At 35.9% G+C, this 19,114-nt stretch overlaps 1 protein-coding gene across 2 annotated transcripts; it reads left to right on the top strand.

Moving 5' to 3' along the window:
- The first annotated feature begins 576 nt into the window (after positions 1 to 576).
- Positions 577 to 17,266, top strand: LOC105137004 (phototropin-2-like). 2 transcript variants are annotated; one of them, XM_011042549.1, is made up of 24 exons: positions 577 to 790; positions 1,364 to 2,098; positions 2,492 to 2,674; positions 2,798 to 2,889; positions 3,002 to 3,251; positions 3,371 to 3,587; positions 4,565 to 4,635; positions 5,307 to 5,413; positions 5,649 to 5,698; positions 6,446 to 6,550; positions 7,176 to 7,235; positions 7,855 to 7,944; positions 8,737 to 8,813; positions 9,456 to 9,540; positions 10,276 to 10,356; positions 11,726 to 11,829; positions 12,219 to 12,268; positions 13,077 to 13,183; positions 13,681 to 13,803; positions 14,412 to 14,463; positions 15,177 to 15,289; positions 15,940 to 16,080; positions 16,216 to 16,334; positions 16,574 to 17,266. In XM_011042549.1, exons 2-23 carry the CDS (start codon positions 1,392 to 1,394, stop codon positions 16,330 to 16,332), a joined length of 2,982 nt encoding a protein of 993 aa, XP_011040851.1. In that variant the 5' UTR covers positions 577 to 790; positions 1,364 to 1,391; the 3' UTR covers positions 16,333 to 16,334; positions 16,574 to 17,266. The 2 variants fall into 2 exon arrangements, with proteins under 2 accessions (XP_011040851.1, XP_011040852.1); XM_011042550.1 differs by having other exon boundaries at positions 645 to 719.
- The last annotated feature ends 1,848 nt before the right edge of the window (positions 17,267 to 19,114 follow it).

Genomic DNA, 19,114 nt, shown 5'->3' with positions numbered 1-19,114 from the left:
CAGGATGTTTTAAATAATAATAATAATAATTTATTTAAAATTATTTTTTTAGAAATATATTAAAATAATAATTTTTATTTTTTAAAATTTATTTTTAATATCATAAATTTAAAAAAATTAAAAACAATTAATTTAAAAAAATTAAATTTTAAAACCTCCAACTAAAAAGCATACCAAGCACCGCCATGGCGAAACTTATCTCGAAACAACGCCCCATCGAGAATTTGTGGCCTCATTTAAATATGTTAATAAAACTTAGTGTTCATCCATTACTTTTTCAAAACCCGCACGGTATATTAACTCTTTTTTTTGGGTAAGTTATATTAACTCACTGCGTGTAGAAGGGGACAAGATAGTTGGGGACGTTCCATTAATGGTGAAAACGGAACGTTATCTGATTTCCACCACACCCACCTGATAATGCTTCCATTTGGAACTCAAAACAAGGAAGAAACTATCACTTCATTTACTGCGCACACGCGGGAGTACACTACTGCAGTGCTGACAGAGATAAAAGGGCCGGCGATTAGCTAGCTAACAGCTTAATTACTAAAATCAAAAGCCCTTATTCTAGCTCCCTGTGGCTGGCTGACGTCCAGTTTCTGTGAATTATTAATTAACGAACGAGCTGCAAATATGGCTGATTCATGGCCGACGAGAAGAGCTAGCTAGCCACCCTTGAAGTCTGATTCTGTACTGTTGCCGTTGATCTGAATTACGTGAGAACCTTCTCAATGAATATTCCCCGCGCTCTATGCTATACCATGCCTTCCTTTATTGTTTTCTTAAGGTCCATTTGGCACTATGCTCCCACCTCATTCTCCTTAATTTCCTGTTCAGCTCTTCTGTTCTATCAGTATTCAATGTACTGATAGAGCTATATAAAATAGTGTTATACAAATACATATGGCTGAATTTTAAGGGATGCTTGTAATAAATACACTGTTTCTTATTCTTTAAGTAGTCGATCAAATCTTTGTAGAAATATCAAACTAAACTGTACCTTTACAGCATATCTTACTGTTTCCAGTTTCTTGACGTAGTCTTTTGATCTCTGCTGTACCTTTCACTGCCATTTTTAATTAGCAGCATTTTTTCCAGAATTTTGTGATTACTTGATCCATGGACAGCACACCGTGAATTCTACAGCACTGTTTGCTTGATGCTTCCTCAAATTAATTGCTTTTGAATTCAGAATTTTCAGCCCGATGTTTTCTGTTGGAATTTGGAAACTCAATTCTTAGTTCATAGCACTAGCTAGCTAGCTAGCTTTCAATTTATTTTGATAGAGCATGTGCCAGGTTACTAACGTGTGTAACATTCTTCTCTGACTTGTTTTTTTTTCCATAATTTTGGCACATAGGTGATTTCTAAAGATCAGAAATTTAAATATGGACAAACCAAAGGTGAATTCTTCCACGGACGATCAAGCGCAGAGATCAATAGAGGGTTTTGATCCTCATAATGATAATAATGTTACTGGCACTAGATCAAAAGATGTCCAAGTAGTGGAGGAGGGATCCGGATCATCTCCAGCTACTAATGCAACTTCTGGTAGCGGCAGAGAGGCTGTGAACAAGCGGATGACATTTGAAAGAAAGTCCAAGAACACTTCTGATCATGATGATTCCATAACAGATCAATCGAACGGGACTGGGACTGGAAAAGATGAAGATCAAGGCACCTCATCCGATCATAACAACTCATCTTCTATAGGACAATCCTCCCCCTCCTATTCAAATAAGATACTAACCGGAGCTAGCATTGCAGAAAGGACTGCAGAATGGGGAATAGTTTTGAGGTCAGATGTAGGAGAACGTAGTTTCAAAGCTATAGCAACTGGGTCAGAACAGGAGGATGGAGGAAATAGAAGCAAAAAAAACTCATTTATGGTGGAGTCGACGAGGACATCAGAGGAAAGCGAAGCAGGAGGAATCGTTCCGAGGGTATCCCAGGAGCTGAAGAATGCTCTGGCAACATTGCAGCAAACGTTCGTGGTCTCTGATGCCACCAAACCAGACTACCCTATCATGTATGCAAGCAGTGGTTTTTTTACCATGACCGGCTATTCTTCGAAAGAAGTTATCGGAAGGAACTGGTGAGCTAGCCATCCACTACCAAACCTTTCAGTTGAAAAACGGTTAACCTTTCCCCTTAAGATTCCGATTCCGGTTAAAGCCTATAGTAGTAGTAGTTGGAGGAGGAGGAGGAGGAGGAGGGAACTGGTATATAAAACATCGGTTTTTTTTTTTTTAATTTAAAAAAAGAACAAATTAGGAAAAAGTATATAAAATAAAATAAATACAAAGCACAGAAACGGTGAGCAGTAGAGGGAAACGGAGGGGAAGGAGGAGGAGACCCGCCCCTAGGACTAGGACTGTAGCTAGGTATCGTTGATTAAATCGAAGAATTAGTTACTGTGATTTGATTTTTAAAACAAATTAATTGAATAGTCGTCTCGTCTCGTCGTGTGTGTATGTTGCAAATGCAGCCGGTTTCTGCAAGGCGCAGGCACGGACCATAATGAAGTGGCGAAGATACGAGATGCCGTCAAGAATGGGACAAGTTACTGTGGGAGGCTTCTCAACTACAAGAAGAATGGCACTCCTTTCTGGAATCTTCTCACCGTCACCCCTATCAAGGATGATCATGGCAACACTATCAAATTCATTGGGTACGCTTCATATTTAATCTCTCTCTCTCTCTTAATGATCAATAATCTAATTGGATGAACTTGTATCAAATTGTATAGATTAGCAGTAAAACATTATCGTCATTTTGGTTTTGGTGAGCGCAGAATGCAGGTGGAGGTCAGCAAATATACGGAAGGTGTTAACGACAAGGCCTTGCGCCCAAATGGATTGCCCAAGTCTTTAATCCGCTACGATGGTATCTACAGTTGATTGATTTCCCCATTTTTCTGTTTTTTTTTCTTTATTAAAATACAGTCGTATATCCATGAAAATTGATTCGTGATTCTTCTGCTTCTTGAACTTGTCAGCTCGTCAGAAGGCTAAGGCTTTAGATTCCATGACTGAAGTTGTCCAAACTGTCAAGCACCCCAAATCTCACTCTCGCACTGTGAGCCATGAAACTTCTGGCAACCTCGATTATGTTCTCCCTAAATCCATTGATCTTGGCAATGTCACCGCACCTGGTAGACTCACTCCGGTTAATGTCTCTCAATCCCCCACTACCTTTCCTGACGCTGCCAAAAACTCAAGAAAATCATCTCGCATTTCCTTGATGGGGTTAGTCTGGCTGCTCCACCTTCCCGCTGTGTTTGCCTCACTAAACTTACATCTACATCATTCTCTAAAATTTTAAATAGATATATCACTTGTGCGATATCATCCTTTCTTCTTCTCAGGTTCAAATCTAAGTCTACACATTCTGCAGAAAAGCATGAAGAACCACCACCTATTGAACCAGAGGTTTTGATGACTAAAGACATTGAACGCTCTGACAGCTGGGACCGTGCTGAATGGGAAAGGGATACACGCCAAGGATTTGATTTAGCTACCACATTGGAACGCATTGAAAAGAATTTTGTGATCACAGATCCTAGGCTTCCTGATAACCCCATTGTAAGGCATCTAGTCAGTTTTAATACTTTCTTCGTACTATTTTTCTCATCATTGTCCAATAAGTCTTGAATTTCAAAGTCTGTTTTGAGTGCACGAGTAAAGGAATAGGCCACCTAGTCTGCTATCTAAAACCTTCTTGCATTCACGCCAGAGCACTGGATTCAAAAGCTTTTTTTCACATCAACTCATAAACTTTTAAACGAGGGGAAGAGGAGGAGCTTGTAATGTAGAAATGGATAACTCTGTCTCGTATATGCTTTCTTACATGTTTGATTGCTACACTAAATTTCATGTGCGAGGATAGAGCACAAAAAGTTTTGTAGAACAGTTGTGAATGAAAAGAACTCAAAGATTTACATTAGTTAGTTGACTCAAGGTCAATGAAGGCATGGGATTTTGACTATAATTCATCAAAAAAAAAAAAAAAAAGAAGGAAATTTGACTAAAGAACTGAATAGTACAATGTAGTGCTTCCTCCACACCCTGTCCCAAATACAAGTACCTCCAAAACAGCTAGTTAGACTATCTCTGTACATCACAGTCCACAGTGTGTCTGCATACACACTTGTGTCTCCCATATTGGAAACATTGAATGCGCATAGGATTTCTCATCCAAGTCAGTTAGTTGCACTGCTCCAGCTTTGCTCCACAACTTGATGCACTAATCCAACAAGTAAACTGAACAAGTACAATAGATCATGGGCTTTTTCTGATACACTGCCCTCATGCTCATCCCTCTTTGGAAAACTGACCTACAAACTAGCGGGGTTATGAAATCAATACATGTTTAACATTTTTTTTTTTTTTTTTGCATTTGAATTGCTATCAACCCTAGTGTCCATTCTTTTCAATCCATGAAATAAAATATATGCTCTGTTCTTTCTCCATGTTAGCATTATACTCCTTGCAAGAAAACTTGATCTGCATATTTGCAGCCTTACACCAGCATGTTATATTAATTCAGCTTTATTGTGCAGATATTTGCTTCTGATAGCTTTCTTGAACTAACAGAATACACTAGAGAAGAAATTTTGGGAAGAAACTGTCGGTATGAAATGCAGTACATTTTCTGTCTTCATTGAGTGTTATCTTCTGTTTTTTGCACATGCCTCCCACTTAATTTGCCTTCAAGTCGTACTCTATTTTTTACATATAGTACTCATGCCCAACCAGTTCCTCTCATGTCTTTCCCAAATAAACATGATGTTACTTTGTGTTCCTCATTAATCAACGATTTCTTCAGTTTATCTTTCAATTATATGCCTTAAAGAGTACCCTCGTGTGTTAATATTTTTGGAATTCTTAGGAAATAATATACCATTATAAAACTATAAATTAGCGACTTCTGCTTAAAATTTTGGATATCGATGGTTCAAAGTATTAAAGAGGCAGGGAGAAAGTTAAGAGAACATGTTATTACTTGCAATGTTTTCAAAACACCAGAATTGGCAGGACTTCATTTACAGTTGACTGGTTGACCAGCCAAGAAGAATATCAAGAACAGATCTATGCTGATTCTCATGATTATATCATGCCTATATTTCGTAATTTTTTGTGGAAACATTTGCTGCTAAAAATTGAACACTGATGTTTAAAATTTCCTTTCCTATACAAATTACATAAACATAACAGCATCAGTTTAACTCCCTTCTATTCTTTGCACCATGTACTTTGTCAACAATTAACACACTATTCTACTTTGCCTTGTCAATTATACAGGTTTCTTCAAGGACCTGAGACAGATCAAGCAACTGTCTCAAAGGTAAGAGATGCTATAAGAGAACAAAGAGAAATCACTGTTCAGTTGATCAACTATACCAAGAGTGGTAAGTATGTGAATTCAATTTCATGATGTTGCAAATGCACACCTTTTTTAGCTGAATGTCACAATTTTCTCATTAATCCTTGAATATTAGAGAGAGAATTCATCATCTGTTGGCAAATTTTCTATGATACAATCTTTGGGAGGAAACTTTATTGCCCCTTGTTAAAGACATAATATGTAGTCATTTTTTTTTTTTTTAATCATCATGATGAATTTTTATGTTTCATTTCATGCAGGAAAGAAATTCTGGAACTTATTTCACTTGCAGCCTATGCGTGACCAAAAGGTATATGATTGTTATTGTAGACAATTCTTTGAGTTTCTTGGTTGATCTTGGGCTGTAATTCTTGTTAGTCTGTAGTTATTGTGCGGTTGGCTCTCTAAACTAAACTGGTTAATCATGTTGGTGTCTTGGCCCTTGGCCTAATCTTGTCCTTTTTCCTTCTTTCTTCCAGTTCTGAGACTTGCACCAACACTCCGCACTTGCAACCATTTATCCTTTCCCGAGGTTGTCATGTGAACCAACAATCCTCTTACTGCAGACTGTGCTTGTGTTCTCACCATACCCAGCCTTTTTTTTTTATTCATGCACGATCCCTGTAACATACCATGTACCTCAATCTTTTTTTTTTTTTTTTTTGAGGTAATGATAATTTTACCAAGGAAAATCCATCTGAATGGATTCTTTTAATCAATCTAGAACATTTGAGCAGTGGACGTCCACACTTACCAGATAGATGCCCTTGGTGAATCAAGATCTCTCTTTCCTTTTTCTTCACCAATAGTCTTAGGCTATAATGTTGTAGGGTTTTTATTGAGAATTTTGCTTCTCTCTCTCTCTCTCTCTATTGTTGGGTTGATTCCACACTAAAATGGTTAACCACTTTGTCATTATACTGTTGTCTCTTATCTCGTTCTTTCTCCTGCCTCCTTCATGTGGGACTTAATCCAACAATAATTACCCTCATTTTCAAGCAGTTATGTGGGAATCTTGTGGTCTGATTTTTAGCTATGAGTCCCCTTTTTTATGTAGGGTGAACTTCAATACTTCATTGGTGTTCAACTGGATGGAAGTGATCATGTGGAACCACTGCAAAACCGCCTGTCAGAGGCAACAGAACTACAAAGTGCTAAGTTGGTATGTGGTTCCTTCCGTCGCTTTTCCTTTGTTGGTAGACATCATGGTTCATACTTCATAGTGTCCACTCATTTTAGATAAGCTAAAAAATTGAACTAGCTTGCTGAAATCAGGATTTGTAATTAGTGATTTGGATAAATTGACCAAACACAGAAATAAGAGTCCCCATATTATACTATTTGTTGAGATGTAATTAGGACACCCAGAATAGCGTTAAACTGTGCCTTTGGATTTCTTCTAGATATTCACTAGTTTCCTCTATGTTCTTTTCACAGTTAAGACTATGCTGTTTCACTTGTCTCCTCTTGTAATCTCTAATGACAATTGAAACCACCCTCCTCATACCCTTTATCATTTTATAAACAACTAATGTTTTGGTTTGCCATTTTATACTCTATCTAGCCACAGCGACAAGAAAATCACAAGTTAGAAACTAACCAAATTATTGTATATTTGTTGCATAAAACTATGAATTTGAAGAACTGTTGCGTGAAAATCTGAAATTGGGTTAGCTCTCAAACATGTTTGAAAAAACATTTTATAGTGGATCTAATGCTCGTAGAAATCTGCCATGTCCATTAACACCCACAAGCTTTTAATTCTTTTACATGTGCTTCTTTATCAGGTTAAAGCTACTGCAGAAAATGTGGATGAAGCTGTTCGAGAACTTCCTGATGCCAACTTGGTAAGGTACTCTTTCCTCTTCAGGTTAAGACTGATAACTAGCTGATGTCATTTACCTTCGTCCAAATGATTATCTGCCTCTTTCTTTGAGCTTTCTGTGTTTTAAATTCTCAATAGCACATGGATGAATTGCGAGGATGATGATATGCAGTGTAACAAATTGCTTGGTTGCTGAAATTGATGACTGATAATCTCTAAATTTTCAAAACAAATAAAACAAAATGGACTATGTTCACTGCTTCAGAATATTATGAAATCCATAATTTAATGTGTTGGGAATCACTTGAAAAAAAAACTACAGAAATCTTAATTTATGCTCAAATTACAGAAATTCATTGAGTTCATGGGTTTATAAATGATCTTAATATGTATAATTTTAGATTCTTAGTACACAAATTGGGCTGATTTAATACTAAATTTTGCAATGCTATTAGAAAGTCAGCTCATTTAAATGGTGTGTGATGTGTAGGCTGGCATAGTTTTTCAACAGTTAATTTATTCTCTGACTTCCATTTTCATGCTACCTAAACTTTTTATGTCTTCTCTGAAAAGTCATTTACTTTTTGAGAAATTGTAGTTATGTCATTGTTCATGCCATTATGTCCTCTAATATTTTCCAGAGACCTGAAGATTTGTGGGCAATTCATTCTCAACCTGTCTTTCCACGGCCTCACAAAAAGAATAGTCCTTCTTGGACTGCAATTCAGAAGGTGCTGATCAATCAAGTTAACCTACTATTTTCATACTGCAATGATATTCAATTCTACATATTGCACAGTGTGCATCAATTTGTTTGGGTTAAACCTACATCTAAAGTGAAACTCTGTAATTCATGCAGTGACACAACACGATCAGTTTTGTGTTAATGCCTGATGTTTAAAATTCTGCTTTTTTTTCATGTTAATTAATGTCCCTGCTTTCTTTTTGGAAAAATGAAATGGGGAAGTGATGAGTTGCAGGATTCAGGTGCAATAAATGCTAAAGAAAGATTGTGTGCTAGTAGCGTGGTACTATCTGATGTCTAGGACCAAGCAGTAGAGATACTTATCACGTGCTTTATTTCATTTAATTATGAACTTTATTTCATTTACTTCAGTGGAGGAATGAATTAATAAATTACTCTAAAGTGGACTTCACTACAAAGCAGCAGAAGTAGTAATAATGATAAGGATTCCAGCTTCTAGATGTAAAATAATCCATGCTAGCCAACTTTTTGGAGTCAGATAGAGAATAGTTATGCTCATAAATCATGAAAGACATCTATAAGTCTTCCTTTTGATTCTCTATTATTTAGATGGATTATATTGATTGCTTTATTGGCATTCATTATTCATTGTGTGATGAATGCATGTTGAATTGAACTGATTTTGCACTTCATAATTGGTTCGTAAGAGATTCATATATTTCTTTACAGCTCTGAAATCAGAAGCAGTTTATTTATTGCTTGTCTCTTTATTGACTTTTCTTGTTTTTCATATTAAAACCCATCCATTTGGTATCAGATCACTTCCCGTGGAGAAAAGATTGGTCTACATCATTTCAAGCCCATAAGACCCTTGGGCTGTGGTGATACTGGCAGGTATTGACTTCTCTTTTTTAGGTTTTTGGTTGAAATAGGTGCATTGTGCATGGATCTGTGTTGTGATTTATGACTTCCATTCTATTTCCAACTTCAATTGTTTTTATTTTTCACCTTTTCTGTTATTGTTCGCCTAGGCAATGTTGGTTTTACTTGGAATCATGATGGTACCTTGGAAAGCTGTATTTGTCTTGATTAATGTTGGTATTGCTTGGAATCGTGATTGTACATTGGAAAGCTGTATTTGGTTTGATTAATTTTCTAGTCTCTGCTGTAAAAATTCAAGCGAGGAAGGATTGTCAAAACTAATGAATGAGGCAACTTGTAGTTAGTAAACTTGATAACTGTTATTAATTTAGGTCGATAGGTTGTCATGAGAGGTTCCTTTTTTCATTTATAATTTTAGTTATTTTTTATTTCCATCAAATTTTAGTGTGTATATGTAGACTGGCAATAAGTAGTGGAAGAAAGTATCATGACAGTTTTTATCTTTATTTTTTACCACACCAATGACAGTTCTGTGCCTTTTCTTGTGCTGGCTTTCTGTTGATTGTTTTGGCTTGAACTGTGACTAGCTCATTGCTGTTCACATGTCCATAGAGATTTCCTATGTTTACGTTAAACCATTTTTATGTAATTCAGTGTGCATTTAGTGGAACTGCAAGGCGCAGGGGAGCTGTATGCTATGAAGGCAATGGAAAAATCTATAATGCTGAACCGTAACAAGGTGTGAAGAACCAGAAGTTATTTCTGAGATACCTAGCTACTCTTATCATTTCATTTAATATCTTATGTGATAGCACATGACTTGTGTTGTTTATATATGATTCCTGAAACTGGCTTAAGCTTTTCTTTTATATCTTTTTGCTGTTGTTTCTGAAATGTTCCATATTTAAACATTTTCACTGTATGAAAAGTACTTTGAGAACATACAATTTTCTTGTCCAATCACCTTTGTGTCCTAAGTCCAAGGGTCTCTATATCATTTGTGGTACAATATTGATGCCCCTTCAGTTGTGGTTTTGTTCCATGTTCAAGTTATAGAAAATTTTTCATTGTTTATAAGATATACAAAAGGGAATTCTTTATGCGGGGAACAAATAAATTTATTAATGTGAAAATATATGCATACACTTGGAGAGTGGTCAAAGCTGAACAATCACTTATACTTTTGGCCAAGAATGAAAACTACATGATGATCTTGACACTCATTTTCTTATCCTTTGAAGGTTGAAAATTTAGAACCACTAAGATGGCCCTATCTAATAAAAATTTCAAATATTAACTTGGATACACAGAAAGCAGGCAAGCCTACGGGCATGCTTCAAAACCTACCATGATTTAATTACCACAATATCCCAGAATGGGGAAACTGCAACATCATAGATCTTCTCTGCCAAAAACAACTCATGTTTGATAACATAAAGGTATATTCTCATCACTTATTATGATTACTTTACAGGTTCATCGAGCATGCATTGAGAGGGAAATCATTTCGCACTTGGATCATCCTTTTCTTCCAACACTGTATTCTTCTTTTCAGGTATTCTCATTTGAGATACTCTGTACTTTTTTTCCCTACTTTCAGAAATTTTAACATGCAAGTTTCCAAATTCCTATTTTTGTATTTATGAATTGTTTTGTAATTGATGAATAGATGCTTAAGTTGTCTACTACTGCAAATTGTGCTTCTAGTTAACTCTTTCTGTTGCCTAAATGGTAGAAGATTATTGTTTGGCTGAAATGCCAGAAGTTTCAAGGGCAATTTAATTTTGGTTGCTTCCCCCCCATCATTTCATTCAACATGTTTGCTCACTTCCTAGTAAAAGAAAAACATCTTACCACTCGGAAATACTTGGGGCCATCATCCATTGTGGTGTCATATTTGATGAAATTTTATACTTGCTTCCTGCTTCTGGTTCTGCAATTACTCATAAAGCCAACAAAGGGTTTGGAGAAAACAACAATAGGTTGACTTAGTGGTCCTTAATTTAGTTAAATTATAGTCCACGTTGTTGGTGGTTGTAAAGTTTGGCAAGTTTTACATAGAAAATGGCCATACTTTCACAACACCTGCTCCCCCAGGCAGTGTTTTAACAACCCTTAATGTTTAAGGTTCCATTACATTGCAACTAGTGTAGATTTTCCCACCCGTAATGGCCAAAAAAGAGGTTATGTCATGTTAATGGATGTTGAATAAAATCCTTTGTGGTCTTTTTTTCTTAAGGGTAAATTGGATAACACCTTTAAGTTATTGTAAAATTACACAAACCACACAAAAGTATAAAAATATGATTGAAACCCTCTCTATATTTCAGCAAATATTACAAAACCCCTTACTAATTTTAAAATCACCCATTAGTATGGATAATCTGGGTACAAAAAGGGTTTCCATTATATCTTTAAACTTTTAGGTTATTTATCTAGTTTGGGCACAAAAGGGGTCATTGTAATTTACCCTTCTTTTAATTAATGTTAAACACACAGGTGTACAATTTTTCACCCTTGCAAGTATTGTGCTTGTGTAAATTAATTTTTATTTTGTTTTTAATGATTCACACCTATGAAGCTTGAAACTGCACCATCACCATGCCCACAATTTAGAACCATGGAATGACTCCAACAAATAGCTTAAAAATTTTGGTTGGACGCTCTCACATATAAATACCTAAATGTGCAGTGTGCACATGTAGTTAGTGCATTTTTGGAAATAATTGCTTGAATGCATACTCTAAATTCGTATTAAAATGAATTTGTGTGGTTTCTTTTGTGTTTCTTCTTCATTTATATGGATCATCACATAATCCTAGTTAAACCGCTAGCACCCTTGCTGAAAATTTCAATATTTGTTGCTTAAATTTACTGAGTTATTGTTTACTGTGAAATAAACTGATACGTCTTTATTTTGTCAGACTTCTACACACGTTTGTCTGATAACAGACTTTTTTCCTGGTGGAGAGTTATTTGCATTGCTTGACAAGCAACCCATGAAATTATTCAATGAGGAATCTGCAAGGTACTCCTGGTTCTCCATTTAATGTCTTAAAATGCCAATGCCATTTCTACTTTTACCATTTCCAATTGTAGGTTCACAATTTTGAAACCAAAACTGTTGCTTGTGGCACAATTTCTTTGCAATAAATGTAAGTTATAATAAGAATTTGGATGTGGTTAATGAACCCAAAGGTGCAGGATTTTCTTTTGCTTTACCCACAAGCTGATTTTTAGCCCTAGATTTTCCTTATCATTGAGCTCTCTTACCAAACAAATACTCATGTCATAGAATTTTGAAACAACCGTCCCCCAAACCATTTTGACCTGGCCAATATCAGTTGCTGCCTTCTGCATCACAGCCTCTTATATGAACAAGCTTCTAGTTAATTGTCAACTGTTATTATTCTCCAGGTTCTATGCTGCAGAGGTTGTGATTGGCTTGGAATATCTTCATTGTTTAGGTACTTTGTGAACAGAAAGTGTATGCCTTACTCTCTGTGCTTTGGTTTAAGTTTATTATCTTTTAGTTGTTTCTTCAAGTCATAAATCAAAAGAACACCATGAAGATGAATGCATGCAAGTGCTGTTCAGAATATTGTTAGACGTCATAGTAGCATGCTATCATCCTAAGTCCTGTTTGATTGGAGCTCAGTATTTTGTGTTACCATCAATGCCAGAAAAAAAATGATAAGAACTCATTTTAAAATTTTGTTTCTTCAAGTTGTCATGATTTAAGTATGCCAAACTACAAGGGAATGAATGCAAGTGTTTTCATACCTGATGCTTCTGAACATTTTGTATAAATGCTATGATGTGATACAAATCTTTATTTGTCTTTACCTTTCCCATTTCTTCCAAATAAACTTGAAATGATGTTTGATGTTGTATTATGTGCTAATGGGTGCAAGTGCCTTGGATGGGATTTCACAATCAAATATGCCATTGAGTTCATAAGGATGGTTAAATTAAGAAACACATTATCTGCATTTACAGACAATATATGTGGTTTCTATCTAAGTTTATTTAAATAGATAATTTGAATGGCATTATGTCATGCTTCTATGCCAATATAGTATTTGTTTTGGGAAACCATCTTAGTAGATACCCTAAATTTCAAAGTTGGTCTATCAACCAGAAAAACTTAATCATCTCGTAGATGCAACAGAATAAGGTTCTCTAATGATCATTATATATATTTTGCGTTGATTGTATGGAATTTTTTATTTCTGGTTCTTATTTTAACTTTGTTTTTTTTACGACATTGTACAGGAATAGTTTATCGGGACCTGAAGCCTGAAAATATTCTTCTTCAGAAGGATGGACATATTGTCTTGAGTGACTTTGATTTGTCATTCTTGACATCCTGCAAACCACAAGTATAAACACTGTCTTCCTGTTAAAAAAAATCATATGTTTCGTTTCTGACATATTTTTTTTCATTTTGGCTTCCTACCTATGGACCACTGTTATTCATTACTCCAACTACATCCTATCTTCTTTATAAATGTTTGAATAGTGGGAGGGCCATCCTTCCCTTCGTACTTTTTCCAATTTTTCTAATCTATGTTTTTGGAAGTTATTTAAGTCTTCATTTATTGTTACGTTAATCGAATATGTCTTCTCTGCTATGTATTTGACACTCTTCTTCTTACACTTTTACTATTTCACAATACAATTCTGTAACTCTACACGATTCAATTCTTGCACCAAAAAAAATCATGAAAATGTTTATATCGTTTACTTTTTCAGATTTTTTTTCTCTTTAACCATGCATGCCATGATAATACTGGAATCAGAAGTTTACAGATTTTCTAAAACTGTATTTTGGGAATCAAGACTCATTTTACATGTTCAATTCAACTGTGCTATGCAGATTATAAAGCATGCACCACCTAATAAAAGAAGAAGATCAAGGAGTCAAGCACCACCAACATTTGTCGCAGAACCAATAACTCAATCAAATTCTTTTGTTGGAACTGAAGAATATATTGCTCCTGTATGGTGAATTTAACATTTTCTGAACTTTTATACAATTGTTTACTTGAAATAATCTAATGTGTGTGCTACCAAGGAAGTTATGTTCCACAAGGTTCTAGAAAGACCGGAAGTTTTTCAGAGCAATTTTCCTGGATTGAGTCTCCCGTTGGGTTGTTTAATGTCCATTTATGTTGGGTTTAAAACAACCATTTGGAGGGGTCAAGTGTTTCTAATTGGCTGCCAAGCTTTTAGATTTCCCTAAAGAATTTTATGTTCATGTCTCTTTCCTAAAGAATTACAGGGTTAATAACAACATTCTTCAAAAGATACAGTATTTTTTGAAGAATGTTGTTATTAACACTGTAATTGCTAATTTTCTTTCGTTGGGAATTCAAATCTGCACTCAAATTTTTACCATAGTCTAAGATTGAATGATTTGCTTTAGCAAAGAAATATGCATGCATGTATTCATTTTTTTCTCAACACAACTTGAAACAAGCTTGCATGTGCTCGTTCATCTTGCATCAATCAATCAAACAACATGTTTATTACATAACTAGGAATTATGTCTGCCATTTCGTTGCATTTTTATTCATATAAGAGTTCTTATGAGTTTCTTGACTTCAGGAAATAATCACAGGCATGGGCCACAGCAGTGCGATTGACTGGTGGGCTCTTGGTAAGCATATCGTGCACACATGACACACAAATGTTATAAGTATCCCATTTTCTTCACAACTGGTTTAATTGGGTTCATTGGGCCACTGTTTCTTTCCTTATATATTATTTTCCATTTTCTTGCAAATATAAGCCTCTGAAGCTGCCAGTTTTATGTAACATAACTTGTCCTTGATTGATGGCATCATAATGTTTTTTTCTTCACAGATTTCACATGTTCATATTATTCAATGTTCTTTGAGTATACCTGACAGTTTGATGATGATGTCCTCTTTACCGTGATTGTAACTGTTTGCAATCATGCATACCTGATAGGCTAAATGGCATGCTACTAATTGCATTCCCTTTTAGATATAATACTTGTTATGAAGAAGCAAAGTTGTGACTTGTGAGTGATGGGACCGCTCAATGACTGCTCAAGAGCTTTGGCCCCTACAGTCATTGTCACGCTGCATTGCAATTTCTATAACTAAGTCACGTGTGATGTTACATTTTTGGTGGTTGAAACAAATAGCTAGCAAGCTGCATGTTCTGTCACTGGATGATTTATGCAGCGTGAGAAAATTTGCCTTGGTTTTTTGGCCTGCAGTAAAAGATATATTAATTGCATTCTGAAGATAAGTGCTGATTGTGCTTAATTTGCCTCTTGAATATCATGCATTATTTGACTTGTCTCTTTTCTCATGATTTTTTTTTATTTAATTTGGAATTCAGGTATTTTGTTGTATGAGATGCTATATGGTCGTACACCTTTCAGAGGAAAGAACAGGCAAAAGACATTTGCCAACATTTTGCACAAAGATCTCACCTTTCCAAGTAGCATCCCTGTAAGATCTTTAACTTGCAATATGTTATCATAATTGTGTGAGATAGCATTTATTTTGCTATTTAGTTCTTAAGATTTTGTCGACTTTTTAATAGTGCTCTTCTTAAATATTGCCAACGTTGGTGCCACCAGGAACTTCTGTTTCCTAGGAAGCAGTAATTATCGGGAATTTTTACACTTGGATCTGAAATGTCTTTCTAAGAAGGGAAAGAATTAGCCTTTTGCTCTTGAATTTTGTTTCTTCTTTTCTCCTTTACTGTCCTAACCTAATTACTTTTTTCCTCTTAATTGGTGCTTCTCACGTCCTATAAAAGAAGTCTATATTTGAGATTTTGGTTATCCCACAATTTGAAAAAGAAACAAGTACTCCTGTTCTGACACCCTATGATGATGGTTTCTTTTTTTGGGTGACATCTAATAACTTAATTTGTTGCATGTACTAGTTTACTTTCTTAAAACACAATAAGGGGAGGTCTTGGAACATTGAATCGATACTCTAAAAAGGAACGCTAGGTCAGGGATGATTGGAGTAAAACTTGAAATTAGATCTCCTTTATGACTAATATTGAAGCATAAATGCAGGTGGGTTTGTCCATGTCATTATTAATCTTAAAGCTTCTGGACTAATACTGACCTATCTTGATTTTCCAGGTTAGTCTTTCTGGCAGACAATTGATTAATGCGTTGTTGAACAGAGACCCGTCCTTCAGATTAGGATCGAAAACTGGTGCTAATGAAATCAAACAACATCCATTTTTCCGTGGAATTAATTGGCCTCTCATACGCTGCATGGTAGTGTTCCCATCTGTGTTTGAGGAATAATTCTATCCTGGTGTTCTCATGCACAAACAGTTTTCGCTTTTGGTTCTTGGAAAGTGCGATATTGATTAAGCATGGCTAAATTTCTTGAATGCTGTATGTGTGCAGAACCCACCGCGCCTGGATGCGCCTCTGCAATTAATTGGAAAAGATCCGAAGGCCAAGGATGTTACGTGGGAAGATGATGGCGTGCTTGTACAGTCTATGGACATGGATATTTTTTAAAGGTTGAAACAAACTTTTGTTTTATCAATTCAGAGAAGCAGTAATTCTCTCTACTGCTAACTCATGGCCATCAAATGCATATATCTGTCCACACATTGAAATGCCTTTGTCCAGTTCTTTCAGTTTCCAAAATTGCGTTCTTATGCATGTATGTGTGCATGTGGACACACACACACGCTTTACTGGAACGTTTATTCAACCCAGTTACATCATGGCTGGTGACGTTTGTGCCTTCGTGCAGGTTTCCGTTGCCGGCTCCCGTTGGATTGCTTCTGCTCCGCTGCGCATTAATCCAGAACTCTCACAAAAATTGACTATTTAGAAGGAATTGATATATAGTTTTTTATTTTCTTTGAATTTCCATGTCCCTCCAGTTCACTTGAACTGGGCTGCTTCCCTTACAACCCCCACCATCGAAATCGAACCCAGATGATCAAATTAATGCAAATGAAAGTACAACGAAGAACGGCTAAAAGTTAATAATCTATGGAGGTCCTGCAAAGTGGGCAGGTAAAATGATCACGCTGAATCCATTTGTCAATGCAATCCGTATGGAAGACGTGCATACACCTTGAGAGCTGGCTCACCGCATCTTCTTTCTCCAATTCCACAAGGCAGATGGAACAGGACACGTCCTCCTTCTGCACCTTCTCAAACCTGCAGGCCACTAGAAGCCGCCGCTGCTGAGACCTCCGACGGCTGCTACAATACTCAATATTCTCTACTGGCTCAAGCCTGCTACTGCTACTAGTGAGTAGTACTACGGTACTATATAGAGTCTGTTTAATTTGACGGAGCGGGATAAGAATGCACGTGTAAAATATAATCGTCGCCATGCATATACCTGAAGACTGGTGAGAACACATCAGTACTGAAATCATATCGTTGCCCCTGGCTAGATAACTCAACGGCTGCTCTTGTTTCTCCTCCTCTTGATTGATTGACTTTGTGTATGTGTTGCTGATTATCAGTCTGTATCTGCAGGGAAGAGATCCATTCAGTATCTATAGGCAGAACAACCGGCTGCGAGAGAGAGAGAAAGAGAGTCAATGGTGATAATTTATTTAGAATTAAGACTCCTAACTTCCGGAAGTTGGAGAGTGTCGATTCTTTTATGTGTTTATTAATTAATATTGATAATTGGCAAGGAGAAAGGAAAATAAATTAAAAGTCCACACGTCATCACATGCATACAGTGTACATTAGATTTGCATAAGTGAGTGTGTCGCAACTTATGTCCTGAATACGGCGGGGTTGATGGGCCGGCGCCGACCCCACATTCTGCCTGGTCCTCAATTATTTCACTTCTTGGGATTTTAATTAATTAATTAGTATTATTATTATTATAAACTTCTCTCTTGGCTGCATGTTAACAAATAACCCTTTCTTGAATATAAAATTGATATTTTTCAAATCATTTCATCTTTTTTAAAATTATATTTTAGTTTTATTTTTTATATTAATATATTAACATAATTTAAAAAATTTTAAAAATTAATTAGAAATTAAAAATTTAAAAATAATTTTTAACAGCAAGAACAACTCATCGGGACTCTCCTAACACTTGGTTCTTATCTTAGAAATGATATTTTATAGCTGATAAAAGCTGTGCCAAACCCAAACTGCTCCGCAATAGGCTCCTCGACTCTTACTATTTATATAAATGTCAGACTATCATCAATGTAATTTTATTTATTTATTTTAAAAGAAAAAAAACGAAGAAGTCAATGTAAAAGAACATGCGAATGGCATCCTTAATTCTTCGAAACGTAGCTATTCGAAATCAAATTCAATTTTTTAAATAATGTTTGTTGAGTTTTTATTTTTTATTTTGAATACGAGTTTCGTGAGTCAATAGATGGACTCAACCCGATCAGCATTATAATATGGATTTTTTTATTTTATTTTTATTTTTTTGGGAGTCTATAACATGGAAAGGGGAGATGGCCGAAGCCGGAGGACCTGTTTGACGTGAAGCGGATAGAAAAAGATAAATAAAGGCCGACCAAATCTGAAAAGGATCTCTTTCAAGATTTTATAAGAATTAAGAATTTGGCTGATGAAATAAGGTGGCAGATGCATCAGACTGCTCATTATTACGAGTAAAAACAAGCATTTTCCTCCTCCAATTCCCTAATCTCTTCTATTATAACCCATAAGTCCAAAGTTAAAAGATTATACCTTCTGATTAAATCAAGATTTTAACTCAGTTTTATAACTAACTTGTGATTTTAAAGTCCAGATTTCAGTCTCACCTGCAGGCTCTGCAACTCTATGCTTCTGCACATTCAAGCATGAATCATCTTGGCGCTCTATGCTTCTTCTGTATATGCATAAATCACTCTTGTTTCAATCGACCTTGTATCCACCACATTCCCATTTTAGAGTCTTGCAAATCCAGCCTTTGGTGCATGTACAGCCCTCGGGACCCATCTTCTCTGCAACTCCATGCTTTCGTCTATTCAAACTCTTTCTTTTTTTTGTCCATCATAGCACTTGCAAGTTCTGTTGGGATTGCTGCAATCCACCCCCAAAGGAACACACTAACAATTAGAAGTCTTGCAAGATGATCTTTTGCATGCACAGCCTTCAGGATCCGCCCCAGTCTTGTCTTCTCACCTTACCTCTGTAGAGTAACGAGTTAGGAGGTATCGTCTTTTGCATGTACACTCATTTGGTTTCTCGACTTTGTCGTTCAACAAATTTATATCATGAATCCATACCACATGGTCAAAATTTATGGCTTACAACAAGTTCATGAACTAATATTACCCACCCCAAA

Source organism: Populus euphratica, unplaced genomic scaffold, assembly GCF_000495115.2.
Source record: "Populus euphratica unplaced genomic scaffold, PopEup_1.0 scaffold61.1, whole genome shotgun sequence".
Classification (NCBI taxonomy): Eukaryota; Viridiplantae; Streptophyta; class Magnoliopsida; order Malpighiales; family Salicaceae; genus Populus; species Populus euphratica.
Note: the sequence above shows the minus strand (reverse complement) of the source record. Positions and strands in the feature narration are given on the sequence as shown.

What these genes read in the sequence shown, in the direction of transcription:
- LOC105137004 (XM_011042549.1), top strand. Translation starts at nt 1,392, where the DNA reads ATGGACAAACCAAAGGTGAATTCTTCCACGGACGATCAAGCGCAGAGA. An exon ending in AACTTCCTGATGCCAACTTG is followed by an intron (nt 7,236 to 7,854) that starts GTAAGGTACTCT and finishes AATATTTTCCAG; the next exon opens with AGACCTGAAGATTTGTGGGC. An exon ending in TTCAATGAGGAATCTGCAAG is followed by an intron (nt 11,830 to 12,218) that starts GTACTCCTGGTT and finishes ATTATTCTCCAG; the next exon opens with GTTCTATGCTGCAGAGGTTG.